General features: G+C 39.3%; 1 protein-coding gene across 1 annotated transcript in view; it reads right to left on the reverse strand.

The window, feature by feature from the left end:
• Window positions 1-7,815: 7,815 nt before the first annotated feature.
• The window catches only part of MED13 (mediator complex subunit 13), a 125,795-nt gene continuing 116,125 nt past the window's right edge, over window positions 7,816-17,485 (reverse strand). Inside the window, exons 28-30 of the mRNA XM_015120024.3 lie at window positions 16,959-17,132; window positions 12,173-12,273; window positions 7,816-11,862 (exon numbers count right to left, since the gene is read on the reverse strand). Coding sequence (XP_014975510.1) covers window positions 11,730-11,862; window positions 12,173-12,273; window positions 16,959-17,132 — 408 coding nt within the window. The 3' untranslated portion in view covers window positions 7,816-11,729. The remainder of the gene's footprint in view (window positions 11,863-12,172; window positions 12,274-16,958; window positions 17,133-17,485) is intronic.

Here is a 17,485-nt window from a genome sequence, read left to right on the forward strand (position 1 = left end):
CAGCTGCTTTTCAAAAGAAGACATACAGGTGGCCAACAAGCATATGAAAAAAAGGTAAATATCACTGAGCATTTGAGAAATGCAAATCAAAACCACAATGAGATATCTCACACCAGTCAGAATGAGTATTTTTTAAAAGTCAAAAAATAGTGATCGCTTTGGCAGCACATATACTACAATTAGAAGGATACAAAGATGATGATGATGATGATTATTATTATTATTATTTTGAGATGGAGTCTCGCTCTGTCGCACAGGCTGGAGTGTAGTGGCGCGATCTGTAGCTGGGACTACAGGCGCCCGCACCACGCCCGGCTAATTTTTTGTATTTTTAGTAGAGACAGGGTTTCACCATGTTGGCCAGGATGGTCTCAATCTCTGGACCTCGTTATCTGCCTGCCTTGGCCTCCCAAAGTGCTGGGATTACAGGCGCAAGCCACCGTGCCCAGCCCTTTTTTTCTTTTCTTTTTTTTTTTTTTTTTGAGATGGAGTCTGGCTCTGTCATCCAGGCTGGAGTGCAATGGTGCAATCTCAGCTCTCTGCAACCTCCACCTCCTGGGTTCAAGCGATTCTTCTGCCTCAGCCTCCTGAGTAGCTGGGATTACAGGCGTGTGCCACCATGCCCGGCTAATTTTTTTTTTGTATTTTTAGTAAAGACGAGGTTTCACCATGTTGCCCAGGCTGGTATCAAACTCTCAGTGATCCATCTGCCTTGGCTTCCCAAAGTGCTGGGATTAGAGGCATGAGCCACCGTGCCTGGCTGCAATTTTTTTTTTTTAATGCCAAAGAAGAACAGATGTTGGCAAGATTGCAGAGAAAAGGCAACACTTATACACTGTCGGTAGGAGTATAAATTAATTCAACAATGTGAAAAGTAGTGTGGCAATTCCTCAAAGAGCTCGAAATACCATTTGACCCATCAATGCCATTACTGGTTATATACCCAGAGGAATATAAACCATTCTACCATAAAGACACATGTACGTGAATGTTCACTGCAGCACTGTTCACAGTAGCAAAGACACAGAATCAATCTAAATGCCCATAAATGACAGATTGGATAAAGAAAATGTGTACATATATACCGTGGAATACTGGGCAGTCATAAAAAAAGAATGAGATCATGTCTTCTGCAGGAACATGGATGGAGCTGGAGGTTATCCTTAGTAAGCTAATGCAGGAACAGAACACCAAATACCATGTGTTCTCACTTAAAAGTGGTAGCTGAATGATGAGAACTCATCGACACAAAGAAGGGAACAACACACAATAGGGTCCACTTGAGGGTGGAGGGTGGGAGTGGAAGGAGGATGAGGAGAAGAAAAAATAACTATTGGAAACTAGGTTTAATACCTGAGTGATGAAATAATTTGTACAACAAACCCCCATGACAAAAGTTTACCCATATAACAAACCTTCACATGTACCCCTAAACCTAAAAGTTAAAAAAAAAAAAATACCATGGAATTTTACTAAATAACCTGCTGAATGTTCATTCTCATAAATCAGTTTATCAACACTGTCAAAATAAAAGATGAGGGCCAGGCATGGTGGCTCATGCCTGTAATCCCAGCACTTTGGGAGGCCGAGGTGAGCGAATCACCAGGTCAGGAGATCGAGACCATCCTGGCTAATGCAGTGAAACCCCATCTCTACTAAAAATACAAAAAAATTAGCCGGGCGTGGTGACAGGCTCCTGTAGTCCCAGCTACTCGGGAGGCTGAGTCAGGAGAATGGCATGACCCCGGGAGGCGGAGCTTGCTGTGAGCTGACATTGCGCCACTGTACTCCAGCCTGGGTGACAGAGCAAGACTCCGTCTCTAAAAAATAATAATAATAAATAAATAAAGTAAAATAAAATTAAATTAAATAAGAGATTGATTCCAGTTACTCTCTTTTAGGTATGTACTGCATTGTTATTCATAGCACTTTAGAGGACTTGTAGAACTAATTATGTTTATATAAGTGTGTTTCCAAATAGACTGAAGGCTTAAGGTCAGAGGTTTGTATCTCTTTTTTTTTTTTTTTTTTTAACAGGGTCTCACTGTGTCACCCAGGCTGGAATGCAGTGACATGATCTCGGTTCACAGCAGCCTCCGCCTCCTGGGTTCAAGTGATTCTCCTGCCTCAGCCTTCTGAGTAGCTGGGATTACAGGCACATGTCACCACACCCGGCTAATTTTTTTGTAATTGTAGTAGAGGGGCGGGGGGTGTCACCATTTTGCCCAGGCTGGTCTTGAACCCCTGACCTCAAGTGATCCACCTGCCTCGCCCTCCCAAAGTACTGGGATTACAGGCGTGAGCCACCATGCCTGGCTAGAGATTTGTATCTCATAACTAGTGTATAGTAAATTATTTTACTGTACAAACAGTGTTTTAGTGAAACTATGCCAGCTTCTAATGAACTTGTTGGTAAAGTTAGGTAAATTTGTTAGAATTTCTGGGACCTGACCTGGCGCGGTGGCTCAATTCTGTAATCCTAGCACTTTGGGAGGCCGAGGCGGGTGGATCACTTGAGGTCAGGAGTTCAAAACCAGCCTGGCAAACATGGTGAAACCCCATCTCTACTAAAAATACACAAAAATTAGCGGGGCGTGGTGGCAGGCGCCTGTAATCCCAGCTACTCAAGAGGCTGAGGCAGAAGAATCTCTTGAACCTGGGAGGTGGAGGTTGCAGCGAGCTGAGGTTGCACCACCGCACTCCAGCCTGGGTGACAGAGTGAGACTCCATCTCAAAAAAAAGAATTTCTGGGACCTACATTGAAAAAACTAAAACAGAAAGTTGCTCATTTTCACGTTGGCAGGACCTTTTCGTTTCCCACACCATTTCTGAAATCATATCTGCAAGTTCCTTCAGCACCCAAGATGTAATTCTTGTGGATCCAGAGACTTGAGCAACTAACTAGCTCCTTGAAATCTGTTAACTATCTTTGGTTTGAATTCTGTCATAAGCATGTTATTTAAAGCTTGAAGACCCAAGCTGATCTGGGGGTGGAGGGGTAGGGCTAGGGACAGAAGGGAGGTAAATCTGAAGAGCTCTTATTTTTTTATTTTTATTTTTTGAGACAGAGTCTCGCTCTGTCACCCAGGCTGGAGTGCAGCGGCTCGATCTTGGCTCACTGCAACCTCCAGCTCCTGGGTACAAGCAATTCCCTTGCCATAGGCTCCTGACTAGCTGGGACTACAGATGCCTGCCACCACACCCGGCTAATTTTTTTTTTCTAGGCTTGTCTTGAACTCCTGACCTCAAGTGATCCTCCCGCCTTGGCCTCCCAAAGTACTGGGATTACAGGCATGAGCCACTGTGTCCAGTCAGGTCTAAATACTTTTTGTATCTTACCCATCCTTACTCTTATTGGAACATATTTAAAAGTCCTTTTTGTTGCCTTTAATTATCCATCTATTATGTTCACATAAGTATGTTTCCAAGTAGACATTCTCTTGTAAACCTTAGTTTATTCTGAATTTGGCTCTTCTAGAGAGCATAAGTATTAAACAATAACCCCTCACACTTTTATAAATTTTTTTTGAGACAGGGTCTCACTGCATCGCCAAGGCTGGAGTGCAGTTGTATGATCATGGCCCACTACACCCTCGACTTTCTAGGCTCGAGTGATGCTCCCACCTCAGCCTCCCTGAGTAACTGGGGCTACAGGTGTGCACCACCACACCCAGCTAATATTTTATAATTTTCAAAATTTTGTTTGCAATTTCCTTTGAGGTTAACAAAGCTGATTAGAAATATATAGTTATCATGTTCGTTTGCAAATGAACAACTTGTGACTTCAAGAGGTTAAGTGTTTTGCCCAAGTTCACAAATGTGGCAAACCTAATAGAGGAATCCTAATCCAATGATCCTAAACTACTTTTAATATTAAAATGAGTCCCAAGTAGTTAGAATTTTATAACTTCATTAAAAGTATTTGCAAAACACACTTCAGTCAAGTTCTGTAGTTTGAGGTGTTTTATCACAAAAACTCAATTCAAAAATGCTTTTATTCAAAAATATTCAAGTTGGCCAGGCACAGTGGCTCATGCCTGTAATCCCAGCACTTTGGGAGGCCAAGATGGGAGGACTGCTTGAGGCCAGGAGTCCAAGACGAGCCGGGGAACATGGCGAGACCTCCATCTCCATAAAAAATACAAAAATTAGTTAGATGTGGTAGCACATGCCTGTAGTTCTGACTGCTTGAGCCCAGGAGGTTGAGGTTAGTTAGAGTGAGCCATGATGGTGCCACTGCACCCCAGCCTGGCGACAGAGGGAGAGTCTGTCTCTTTAAAAAATTTTTTTTTTTTTTTTTTTGAGGCGGAGTCTCCCTCTGTCGCCCAGGCTGGAGTGCAGTGACCGGATCTCAGCTCACTGCAAGCTCCGCCTCCCAGGTTTACGACATTCTCCTGCCTCAGCCTCCCGAGTAGCTGGGACTACAGGCGCCCGCCACCTCGCCCGGCTAGATTTTTGTATTTTTTAGTAGAGACGGGGTTTCACCGTGTTAGCCAGGATGGTCTTGATCTCCTGACCTTGTGATCTGCCCATCTCGGCCTCCCAAAGTGCTGGGATTACAGGCTTGAGCCACCGCGCCCGGCCTCTTTAAAAAAATTTTTAAAAAATGTTTAAATACCTTACTCCAATGCTAGGCATTGTGTTGGACTCTGGAGATACAATGATGAGCAAAATAGACCTAATTTCTGCCCTCATAGAGTTGTCTGGTGATGACAAATAATCATACAATTGGCCAGGCACGGTGGCTCACGCCTGTAATCCCAGCACTTTGGGAGGCTGAGGTGGGAGATCACATGAGGGCAGGAGTTCAAGACCAGCCTGGCCAACATGGCCAAACCCCATCTCTACTAAAATACAAAAAATTAGCCAGGTGTGGCAGCGTGAGCCTATAGTCCCAGCTCTCTGGTAGGCTGAAGCAGGAATATTGCCTGAACCCGGGAGGCAGAGGTTGTAGTGAGCAGAGATCATGCCACTGCACTCCAGCCTGGACAACAGAGCGAGACTTTGTCTCAAAAAGAAAAGAAAGAAAAAAGAAAGAAAGAAAAAAACCACTACAAAGACTCCATCTAGGGTATTACAATAAGCGTGTGTAACAAGGGAGCCTGATCTGAAGCAAGGGTGTATGTGGAAATCAGGTGGAGGTTTTAAGGCAAAAAATACCCATGGGGCTTTCAAGGAACTCAAATGCCTGAAAAGCAAGGAGGGAAAGAGTAGAGAGGCCCATTTTGAGACTGTATCCATCTTTAGAGCAAGTAGCAGCTGCTGAAGGTTTTCAGCTACCAAGGACCACAGTGAGTGTAGAGATCAGATAGGAGTACCTATCTATTGTAATGGTCCACTCAGATAAGGTCATTTTATCTAATATGTTATATAGCAATGGATAATGCTAATTTAGACTAAGATCAGGACAGCAGAAATGGAAATGAACATATTTGACAGTACACAAGACTGATAGTTTTTGATGAATGGTTACAAGGAAGAGTTTATAGTTTGCACAACAGGATAGATGGCAGTGGCATGCACAGTGACAAAGGACAAGCAGTTGTTCTCTAGGGACCAAGTGGTTTTTGTAGAAGAAAGTTGGTTTTAGTGATGATATGCTCCAAACAAAAAGAAAATGACAAAACCAAGACTTAAACTCACGTATTCTGTTTTTTTGTTGTTGTTGTTGTTGAGACAGAGTCTCGCTTTGTTGCCCAGACTGGAGTGCAGTGGCCAGATCTCAGCTCACTGCAAGCTCCGCCTCCCGGGTTCACGCCATTCTCCTGCCTCAGCCTCCCAAGATGCTGGGACTACAGGCGCCCGCCACCTCGCCCGGCTAGGTTTTTGTATTTTTTTTAGTAGAGACGGGGTTTCACCATGTTAGCCAGGATGGTCTCGATCTCCTGACCTCGTGATCCGCCCGTCTCGGCCTCCCAAAGTGCTGGGATTACAGGCTTGAGCCACCGTGCCGGCCAACTCACGTATTCTGAATCAAGTCTTTAAGACATTATGTGGCTTAGACACGTGGCATGATTTAAATTTATCACTTTGATTTTTTTTCTCTGTAGTAGGTAGGAGCAAAATAAGGGAGTCTTTAAAGCTTCAGCCTTTAAACCTTTTTTTTTTTTTTTTTTTTTTTTGAGACAGGATCTTCTCGCTCTGTCGCCCAGACTAGAGTGCAGTGGTATGACCTCGGCTCACTGCAACCTCCGCCTCCTGGGTTCAAGCAATTCTCCCGCTTCAGCCTACCGAGTAGCTGAGATTACAGGTGCAAGCCAACACAGCCTGGCTATTTTTTGTATTTTTAGTAGGTGGGTTTTCACTATATTGGTCAGGATGATCTCAAACTCCCAACCTCAGGTGATCCGCCCGCCTCAGCCTCCCATAGTGCTAGAATTACAGGAGTGAACTACTGCGCCCGGCCTAGCCTTTAAACTTTACAGAAGATCAGAACATTTTGACAGTTCTGTTGGGTTGCTCTAGAAGGAAAAGACAAAACAAAACCAAGCTCTAACAGTATCAATTTAATCTCAAGCAGAATTTCTGGTTATAGCTGTAGTACACTAAGGGTAGAGGTTCTTAATCTTCAGTCCAGTATTGATAACTCCCCTACAGTAAAGAGGAAGATATTGGCAAAAGCAGAATAACAGAACAGGCACCTCAGGAATACATTCAAGGCAGATTTAGCCAGGTAGGGCAGCAGATCATGACTGTGTTCTCAATGCTTCGGGAGGCCAAAGCAAGAGGAATGGCTTGAGGCCAGGAGTTTGAGACTTGGGAAATATAGCGAGATCCCATCTCTACAAAAAATAAAACTAGCCAGGCGTGTTGGCATGCACCTGAAGTCCCAGCTATTCAGGAGGCTGAGGCAAGGAGGACTGCTTGTGGCCAGGAGTTCAGGGCTGCAGTGAGCTATGATCATTTGGTATTCCAAATTTTCAAATGTACCGAAATTATCAATGTACTAATACATAATGGTGCTCTATTGTAGCTGCAGCTGAAATTTTTTTTCCCCGTTTCCTAAACTTTCATATATTTTGAAGTTTAAAATAAAAATGTCCATGTGTGTAGCTGTACAAGTGAATACATCCCCTTTAAAAAAAAGCTTGGGCCGGGCGTGGTGGCTCACGCCTGTAATCCCAGCACTTTGGCAGGCGGATCATGAGGTCAGGAGATCGTCTCAAAACAAAAAACAAAAAACAAACAAACAAACAAACAAAAAAAAACCTTGATTTTTCACTATAGTAAAAAAAAAAAAAAAAGGGTAGAAACAAACCAGAGGTAATATAATAGTGCTTGATTAAAGATCTGTCAGACAGAAAATAACTGAGGATAGGCAGTTCAAACAACATACAACTCCTTTTAAAGGATAATTTTTAAAATTTTTGTAGCAAAAACTATTTCAAAATGATCACAATAATTTTGAGGTATGTCCTTACTTGGCTTAAGTCTGGACAAAAATATTTTAAATGTGTGCTTACAGAACACGGGCAGAGCTATTTTTGATGGATTACTCACTTCTGAACATTATTCTTATGATCAAATAAAAATAGGATACAGCTAAGCTTTAAATATTTGAAGGTAGCTTGTTTGGACTAGACAATATCTAATTGGCCAGCCTACAAGGAATTGGTAGGTATAAAATATACAATTATTCTACATACTGTACATTTTTATGTGATTAAAATCCTTTTAAAAATACTTCAGAGAAATTAAAAGACCATTAATCAGTTTCGAGGCTGTCCCTTTCCATTTATAATGACACAAAAATATTGCTACTAATTTTGCACAAATTTAATATGGAAATATTTTCAACAGAATAAGACACAACAATGAAGGCTTCATGAATAATTTATTCCATTTGAAGTTTTGTTTTTTGTTTTTGTTTTTTTTTAAAAAGTATAAACCTTTTCATTTCCTCAATCACAATTTGTACAACTCAGTGTTATGGCATTCGGCAGCAATAGTGTTTGTTCCTTATTCTCTTTTTGTCACGTTAAAAAGAAAAGCAATTGGACCATATTAAATGTCACTGCTAAACAACAACTTTAAAACGCCCCTTCATAAAGTGACCAAGCTATTTTGAGAGGGTTGATGCTGACATGTCCAGTAATGACGTTACAATTTGTAGCTTAAACTCAACAACTTTAAGGTCCACATATCCAGTTTACTTTGAAAACTAAAGCTGTTTTAAAACTTCATGAATATATCAACCTGAGGAGTATTTTAGGTCCCAAATCCAGTTTTTAAATTTATACTCCACAAAAAAGAAAATACATACATAAAAATTTAAACCACAGTTCTGGGCCCATTAAAATACCAAAAAACAAACAAAAAAAAAACCCAAAAAAACAAAAAAAAAACCCCAAAAAGTTAAGATTTCCAGCTCATTTTTGGAGGGGTGGGACAAAATAAGAATGTATATTAAAAACATTTTTCCTTAATTCAGACGAACTAAAATCTTAAGAGGAAACCCAGACCAAAATATTACTCATGCAACATTAAGTGTATTAACTGATTGATATGCAATGCCATAGTGGATGAATAGCAAATTATATGATGCAATAGCATTTAAAAACTTTTTAATCTATTCAATTTGAACATTTTAAATAATGCAACATAGTATTCTGATATTACAGTATTAACATAGTGCTTGATTAAAGATCTGCAAATCTTTGTAGTAACACATTAAGTTAAAAAATTACCTACAGAAGGTAAGTATGAAGACGAAAGGAGAATATTTTAATACAGTAATCTGTGCCATACTGACAATTGAGTACGAATACAGCTGAGGATAGTTGACTAAGTAGTAAGAGCTTAATTTTAGTGGTTTAAGAAAAGTTTAGAAATATTTAAAAATTACAGCTACTTTAAAATTTAAGGATTACATATAAGTACACTTGGTGGCCTTCTGGCCAAACAATAAGGTGTACAGAAATTTATTCATACAGTGTTAATTCACAGTCCTGATAACTGAATGGCTTGCATAAGAAAGGTATGGCTAGATGTTTCTCACTGGCTGGAAGCAGACATTATATAACTAATCTTTTTAAATGACAAAATACTGAACTTCCACCCTGCTTAATAACCATGGATAACTGCACAAAAAAAAGATGTTAGCATTGTAACAAAGAAGTCAAGGTGTTGGTAATCCACTGCTAAAAAGCATAATATTTTGCTTACCCATTTAAACAAAACTACCCATACTTGTCTGTGACAGTACATTAGTAAGTCAAATCCATCATCCTGCACGAGGCTTAATTTCTCAAATAAGTCTATGAGCTTTTCTAATGATTATTTAATAACTTTCTATTGAGTGTGAGTGGATATATGAAGGGAAAAAAAAATCTTATCAATCAATACTGTATATTTGGGAACTATTCCCTGATTCCCAAATAAAAAATAATTGTATACTGGGTTCCCTCCTTATGGCTCCACATTAAATAATCTGTCAGGGAATGATTTTAAATCTACTTTCAATCTGAGGTGTGGTTACCACAGGTTAGTGATTTTAAACAACTGAGAATATAACTTTTATTTTGTAAAGTCACTATTAAGTATATAAAAAGGATACTCTTTTTATGGAAATTCCAAATAAGCATATTTTCCTTCAAATCTCAGACAAGTTTTTGTTTTTTTTTGTTTTTTTTTTGTTTTTTTTAAAGAAAGTACAGAACAAAACATACCAAAATAATGTGTGGTGTGTTAGCATAATTTAAAAACAAATGCAGAGAGGTGATCTTTAAATTTAATATCAAAATATGCTGACCATTGGAATTGCATTATAGTTTTGAAGAAATGATTGAAAACCTTTGTCAATTGTGTTTGCTTCATAGAAAAAACAAGACTTGCTAATGTTTTCATATACACAATCTGAAGAAGTTATATCGTTCATAAGAAAGTGATATTTAATTCTAAGCATAGAGTATTCACAAAACAAGTTTCAGTAAAAAAAAAAAAAAAAACCAAAAAACCAAAAAAAAACCCACTGAAATAGAGTTTTGTAAATACAACTTATTTTGTCCTTGTAGATAATTAGTGAACGTACAAATAGAAATTTTGCTAGACTGCTTCCAAGAAAGATAGGTAGACTCGGCGACTGTGAATTCAAGTCAGCAATGCAGGTAGGAGGCGAACTTGGGCTCTTTTGTGAGCAGCACTGTAGAAAGGATTTTTCAAGGGGGTACACCCTGCATAAAAGCAGTTATCTTGGCATGTGCAAACAAGAAGGGGGAAAGTTGTATTGAAGGAGGGGTGAATTAAAGTCCCTAAAATTCAAGTCCCTTCTTTAGGGAGGTGAGAACCTCCTTGGCATATGCCCTACCTTAATCTGAGCTGTGTTATAGAAAAGTACAGACTCTGGTGTTTGGGACTGACATCTCCAAACCAAGAAAATTAAATAAATAAAAAAGGCAAGGGAAGTTTAGAAAATGGTTCTTTCACTAGTGGAATAGAGTCTGAATACCAGAATTCACTGAGAATCTATTTACACCACAGTTTGATTGCGCGCACACACACACATCCATACATATGCATACTCTCACATACATTCCCAATCTTTAATTTAAAAAAAAAGTCAAACAATCAAGAGTGACTGCTTGTAAAATAATTTGTAAAATGCCTAGAGCTGGGCTAAATTTCAACCTTATAGCAGATCCTGAAAATAAATTTCATAATAATAGTCCCATGCCTAAATGTGCCACTGCTAAAACTGAAAAAAATTTAAGCATGTAACATTAAACACCAAAATTAGTTTAAGCATTCAGTAGCAAATGGTTTTTCTTGTAAAACTAAGTTTCTTGCACTGGAAATGGCCTGAAATATTAGTCATAGCCCTAAACCATAGTACAAAATATAACTGAAGAATTCTCATTTTATTCTAAGTTAAACCACCTAACAATACCACTTGTATATTGCCATCATGTTATTCTGTAAAGATGTGATATATAAAATGCTGTAAGACCTGGTACCTTTTCAATTTATAAACACAGTGAACTTCATTACTGTACATGTACTCTGCAACTACAGCTTAGCTGTAAATCCTCCACACACAATGGTATGGACATTATTCCCCCTCTATCCCCGTTAAACTGTACATCGAGACAATACAAATTTACTGTCCCACCCACCCCCTTACAAAAAAATAATACTCTAAAAGCAACCCTACTGCAACTTTTTAATTAAGACGATTACATATATTTTAGACCAATTGCTTTAAAGCAAGAAGGCAGTATAAACCTTCTAGGAAAATTTTTATAAAAGAGGTTAAGAAATATAAGACAATTTATACATTTAAAAACTTACAATAAATAAGAGATGCAGGCATTTTTGAATACTAGATACTATAATCCAATACAAGAACATCTTCATGTTCTGAAGCCATATGTTGAAATTCATTGTTCCTCATGTTTCCTCTCCATGCTTTTAATATTCATTTAACATGACTGGGTACTATGGCTCATTACTTTTCACAAATACTGTGACTGGAAAAAAAAAGGTTAATTTTGCTACGAAAATGTTATAATACGTTTTGTATGATCAGTCATCATCCTAAAGAGTTCAGTAGAGTCAATGAAAAATAGCAGGGTTATAGCCCCTCCCCCCAAGTCAAAACAATATTTGTTGAAGTAATAAGAATTAGACCCCATCACAAATAACTTTCACTGAGAAGGTAATTGTAACTTAATCCTGCAGCGAAATATCCATTTTTCCTTGTTCTTTTCTTGCACAGTTCCATCAAATGAAGATCACAGCATATTCATAATAAAGTTATATAACTGATTCAGCACCACAAAATGAATTGGGAGACATGAGCGTCTGTCCTGGATTGCAGGGTCACAGGTTAGCCAGGAGAGTGCATTGTACTGTTCCAAAACAAACCTGAAAAGTAAATAAACTGCATAAGTCATGTATTTATTTCCAATCCAGATTGGAAGCAGTTTTCAATCATGGCATTTAAGACTCAAAGTCACCTTAAAAAAGAGTGTAACAGAGAGTCCCTGGGGGGAAAGAAGCAATTTCCATAAAAATTATCCTCAAAAGTAGATTACTCATGTTAGAATAGCAGTGCTTAGAGATCCAGTGATATACAACTGTGAATTCTTGCCAAAAATGAGAAAAATAGAAAAGAATCAACACTATATTCTTTTAAAGTTGCAGTAACAAATTGTTAAGGGTAAAAGACTTGTACCTGAGGACATCTGAAGTCTGATTTGAGTCAAGTGGGTGGGAGTGTTTACTGTGAAGCAGCTCGTCAGATTGCACTGAAGGCACGTGAAGGTGCAAAGAGGCCTAAGAAGGTAACAAGTAATCAATCAGTCAGCCAAATAGAAAATAATCTGCTAATTAATTTTACCTTATTCTCCCAGTGTATCTTCTAAAATGATTAAATACATTTTAGTCCTGTTATGAATGAAAGCCACTATAAAAATGCTTGTTTTCTTTAATTCATTATAGACTTTTTTTTTTTTTTTTAAGTAGGGGCAGCTTCTTGTTCTGTTGACCAGGCTGGTCTTGAACTCCTGGCCTCAAACAATTCTCCTGCCTTGGCCTCCCAAAGTGCTGGGATTACATGCATGAGCCATTGCGCCTAGCCAGAAGTGATTTTTAGGTGCAAAACTTATTTTGAATCTATTTTCTTTACCTTTATTGTTTTTGAGACCATACAATAATCCTTAGAAAAAGAATTTCTAATTATCTGCTAAGTCTAATTTGCCTAGATGTGCAACGTAAATGTTTAAGGAGGCACTAAATTGAGTAAACCTGAGTAGTCTGTCCGTAAGGTATGACACCCTTTATGACTATGCAGACATACCTAAGTCTAGCACTGAAAAAAGTAACAGGCGTAAGCATAAGCAAATAGTTTGGTTACAGCACAATAAACCTTAAACAAAGCTATCTTGGGTTGAACTGAGAACACCCTAAGTAATAAGGTGCACAGATGCCTGCTTTGCCCACTCAATTTCATAACAGAGGATTAGTAAAAACTGGCACACTCATTTAGATATGGCAATGAATAGTGGGAGAAAGGAATGAGCTACTCCACACTCCAATTAAATGGGTCATTTTGTTTATAAGTCAATATATGTAAGTCAATATAGTATTAAAAAGCTATGACAAAACAATGGTGATGTTCACTGCAGTAACTCTTGGTAGATTTCATTCTGTATACTGTAAAAGGTACTATTTTATATTTAGGTGCTCTCTCCTATGCAACTGCAATATATGTAGAAACTCGTACAGTATATTTAGGAATATAACCAAAGATATCTATGTTTGAACTGTCTACAAACTCTTGATTTATGGAGTTGTAAGCAAGTCTCACACTGCAAATCACTACAAATTTTTAAAATGTAATTAGTACCAGTACTCTATTCCTATGATAAAAAGGAATCTAGCTAACAACCTGCTATATTTCCAAGCAAAGAGAAACATATCAGGTGGCTTTACTGCCTACAGTATAAAACTGAGATATATGAAAAAAAAAAGTGAACGAAACTTATAGTAAATTATGCTTTAGGTGGTAGTTCATAACCAGAAGTCCTAATCTTGTTACAATGTATCTAACAGTGAATGTCCGCTTTACACTATCCTTTCTGCAAATAAATACTGAGTAGGAAAGGCTCTAGATAGTCCCTTGGACTTTTTGTAAACTTGTGTTTCCTGAAGCACATCCCCTGAAACACTAAGGTAATAAACTATTAGCAGGTGTTAAATAATCCTTTCCTTGTGTATTAATAAGTTTGGGAAATGCTAGGTAAACTATTTTATTTACCTCTGTTTTTCAGAGACTTTAGTGTGCATACATGTATTATGACTAGAAAAGAGGACAGATAGCATGTGTAGCACCCTCCCAAAGGACCACAAAGAACCCTTTGTTTTGTGGAGACACCACAGACTACTAGTATATAGAAAATCCCTTGAGAATATGTTCTTATTTATTTATTATTTATTTATTTAATTTATTTTTTATTGAGACGGAGTCTTGCTCTGTTGCCCAGGCTGGAGTGCAGTGGTGCCATCTCAGCTCACTGTAAGCTCCGCCCCCCGGGTTCACGCCATTCTCCTGCCTCAGCCTCCTGAGGAACTGGGACTACAGGTGCCCGCCACCACTCCTGGCTAATCCCAGGGTTTCACAGTGTTCGCCAGGATGGTCTCGATCTCCTGACCTTGTAATCTGCCTGCCCTGGCCTCCCAAAGTGCTGAGATTACAGGCGTGAGCCACCGCGCCCAGCTGAGAATATGTTCTTGTAATGAGATCTTTATAGACCACTGCACATCTACTGGAAGAGGAAGAAATGTCATATGACGAAGCTATTACTTGACACCCTTTAAATATATTATCTCATTAATAATCAATTCAGATCATCAGCTGTTGTATTCTTTATAAATGTGGTACAGAAGTCCACTGTTTAATCTCAAATGTCATTGAGTCAATGGATGTGATCCAAAGATATCAAGATTTAATAGCAACAGGTTTAGAAAATAGCAAGAAACCTATTGGTCTAGTACCCACTAAAATATATCCCTAAGAAACCAAAGCATACATACAATCCAACTTCTACTCCAACAGGTAAAAATAACTTAGCATGTGTGTATGTATACATGTATGTATTGATTGACTGAGACAGAGTCTCGCTCTGTCACCCAGGCTGGAGTGCAGTGGTGCGATAGCTCACTGCAACCTCCACCTTCCGGATTCAAGTGATTCTCCTGCCTCAGCCTCCCTAGTGGCTGGGATTACAGGCACCTGCCACCATGCCTGGCTACTTTTTTTGTATTTTTAGTAGAGGCAGGTTTCATCATGTTGGCCAGGCTGGTCTTGAACTCGTGACCTCAGGTGAGCTCCCTGCCTCAGCCGCCTGAAGTGCTGGGATTATAGGCGTGAGCCATTGCACCTGGCCCAGTTAGCAAGCATTTATTTATATTTATTTATCTTTTTTGAGACGGAGTTTAGCTCTTGTTGCCCAGGCTGGAGTGCAATGAACCTCCGCCTCCTGGGTTCAAGCGATTCTCCTGCCTCAGCCTCCAGAGTAGCTGGGATTACAGGCATGCACCGCCACTTCCGGCTAATTTTGTATTTTTAGTAGAAACAAGGTTTCTCCACGTTGGTCAGGCTGGTCTCGAACTCCCGAGCTCAGGTGATCTGCCTGCCTCAGCCTCCCAAAGTGCTGGGTTTACAGGTGTGAGCCACCGTGCCCGGCAGCAAGTATTTAAATTAGCATGATTTGGTGATTAAAAACAGTCAACTTCTGGTGGGTTTACATAAGAGTAAGTGAGTCACATCTAAATTTGTTATTCTGGAACAATATCAGCAGCAGTAATAAATTCTGCATAGGGCTTTTATATCTCATTTTGTGACTTATCTCCACTTCACGTTACATTGCTTACTAACAAATTTGGTTTTGCTTTTTTGAGAGAGGGTCTCCTGTTACACAGCTGGAGTACAGTGGCATGATCATGGCTCACTACAGCCTCAACCTCCCGTGCTCATGCGATCCTCCCTCCTGCCTCAGCTTCTCATGTTACTAGGACTACAGGCACGTGCTACCATGCCTAATATTAAAAATTTTTTAGAGAGACAAACTTTCACTATGTTGTCCAGGCTGATCATGAACTCCTGGCCTCAAGCGATCCTCCTGCCTTGACCACCCAAAGTGCTCGGATTATAGGTGTGAATCACTGTGCCCAGCCTGAGTTTGTTGTAATAAATCACTATGAATCTGAGAGTCTCATTACTGTATTTAAAAACCACTCAGTTTTAACACAGTAATCTATATACAGCTAGAAAAACTTTAAGTAGTAAATGAAACTAAAAATCAAGTATTACAAAGATTATAAATCTTTTTTTTTTTTGAGACGGAGTCTCGCTCTGTCACTCAGGCTGGAGTGCAGTGGCATGATCTCGGCTCACTGCAACCTCTACCTGCCAGATTCAAGTGATTCTCCTGCCTCAGCCTCCCAAGTAGCTGGGACTACAGGCACATGCCACCACACCTGGCTAATTTTTTGTCGTTTTAGTAGAAACCCCCGGGGTCTCACCATGTTGGCCAGGCTGGTCTTGAACTGCTGACCTCGTGATCCACCCGCCTCAGCCTCCCAAAGTGCTGGGGTTACAGGCATGAGCCACCACGCCCAGCCCAAGATTATAAATCTTTTATTCCCCAAAATAATGTAGCATAACAGCAGTGCAGTATGATGTAATTCAAAGAATAACACAATAATCATTAAAAGACCCAGGTTTCAGTCTTGAGTCTATTACCAATTATGACTTTAAACAGGTGAGTTTTTCTGAACTTAAATATGCTCACCTATAAAATGAGAAGGTTAGACTAGAGGTAACAAAGTTTCTCTCAGCTCTAAATTTACATATGTGCAGTTGAAACAGACTGAGCATCCCCAATCTGAAAAAATCCAAAAGTGGAAACACTTCTGGTCCCAAGCATTTCGAATAAGGGATACTCAATCTACACTAACAACAAGGATCCTAGGAGTTTGACTTAAGAATAAAGTTCTAAAAATATAAATTTAAAAGCTAGTTTTTTTTTTTTTTTGAGAGAGTCTCACAGTGTGTGGCCCAGGCTGGAATGAAGTGGTACGATCTCAGCTCACTGCAACCTCTGCCTCGCAGGTTCAAGCGATTCTCCTGCCTTAGCCTCCCGAGTAGCTGGGACTACAGGCACCCGCCACCACACCTGGCTAATTTTTGTATTTTTAGTAGAGACTAGGTTTCGCCATGTTGGCCAGGCTGGTCTCAAACTCCTGACCTCAGGTAATCTGCCTGCCTCGGCCTCCTGAAGTGCTGGGATTACAGGCGTAAGCCACCACGCCTTCGTGATCTTGTTTGAAGAGTCACATATGGCAATTCATTTAAGAACTTAGACAAGCTATAAGACTTTAAAAAGCCACTTCTAGATTTCTCAGGACTTAGGCTGTCAATTAGAATTATTTAGGAACTGGGACAGAAATGGCAATACCTTAAGAAAAAGGGGACACTGATATTGTGCTTGAGGACATGCTGACCAGAACCAGTCAGGTAATGGACCTGCTTTGGCAGTTGATACAAAGTAACCAAGGGCCAATGGTTGCTGAAGAATATTAGGTACTTCCTCATGAGGTTCTGTTGAAAGTAGCCGATCAGTACTCTGACCCTTAAAAAGACAAAATTAGAAGTATATTATTAGTTCACTCAAATATAGCTAAGTACCAGATATAAACACAGAATGGCTTACAGCAATCAGTCTCATTATCTTATGACATCAATTTAACAAAATACTGAAGGATATTGAAAAAAACCAGTTTCTATGTACTTAAGAGTATTATAAGTAAAAGCATTAATAGAACATATTTTAAGAATTGTATTAAATGAATATGCCAGCTGTTTAACAAGTCTGTATTACTATGCCAAGCTCACAGGAAAGTGTGTAAACCTTCACAGATGAGTAAAACATACAAAATTTTCAATGACATCTTTAAGTTACTTGCTAATATTGCTTTAAGTCCT

This window comes from Macaca mulatta, chromosome 16 (genome assembly GCF_049350105.2).
Source record: "Macaca mulatta isolate MMU2019108-1 chromosome 16, T2T-MMU8v2.0, whole genome shotgun sequence".
Classification (NCBI taxonomy): Eukaryota; Metazoa; Chordata; class Mammalia; order Primates; family Cercopithecidae; genus Macaca; species Macaca mulatta.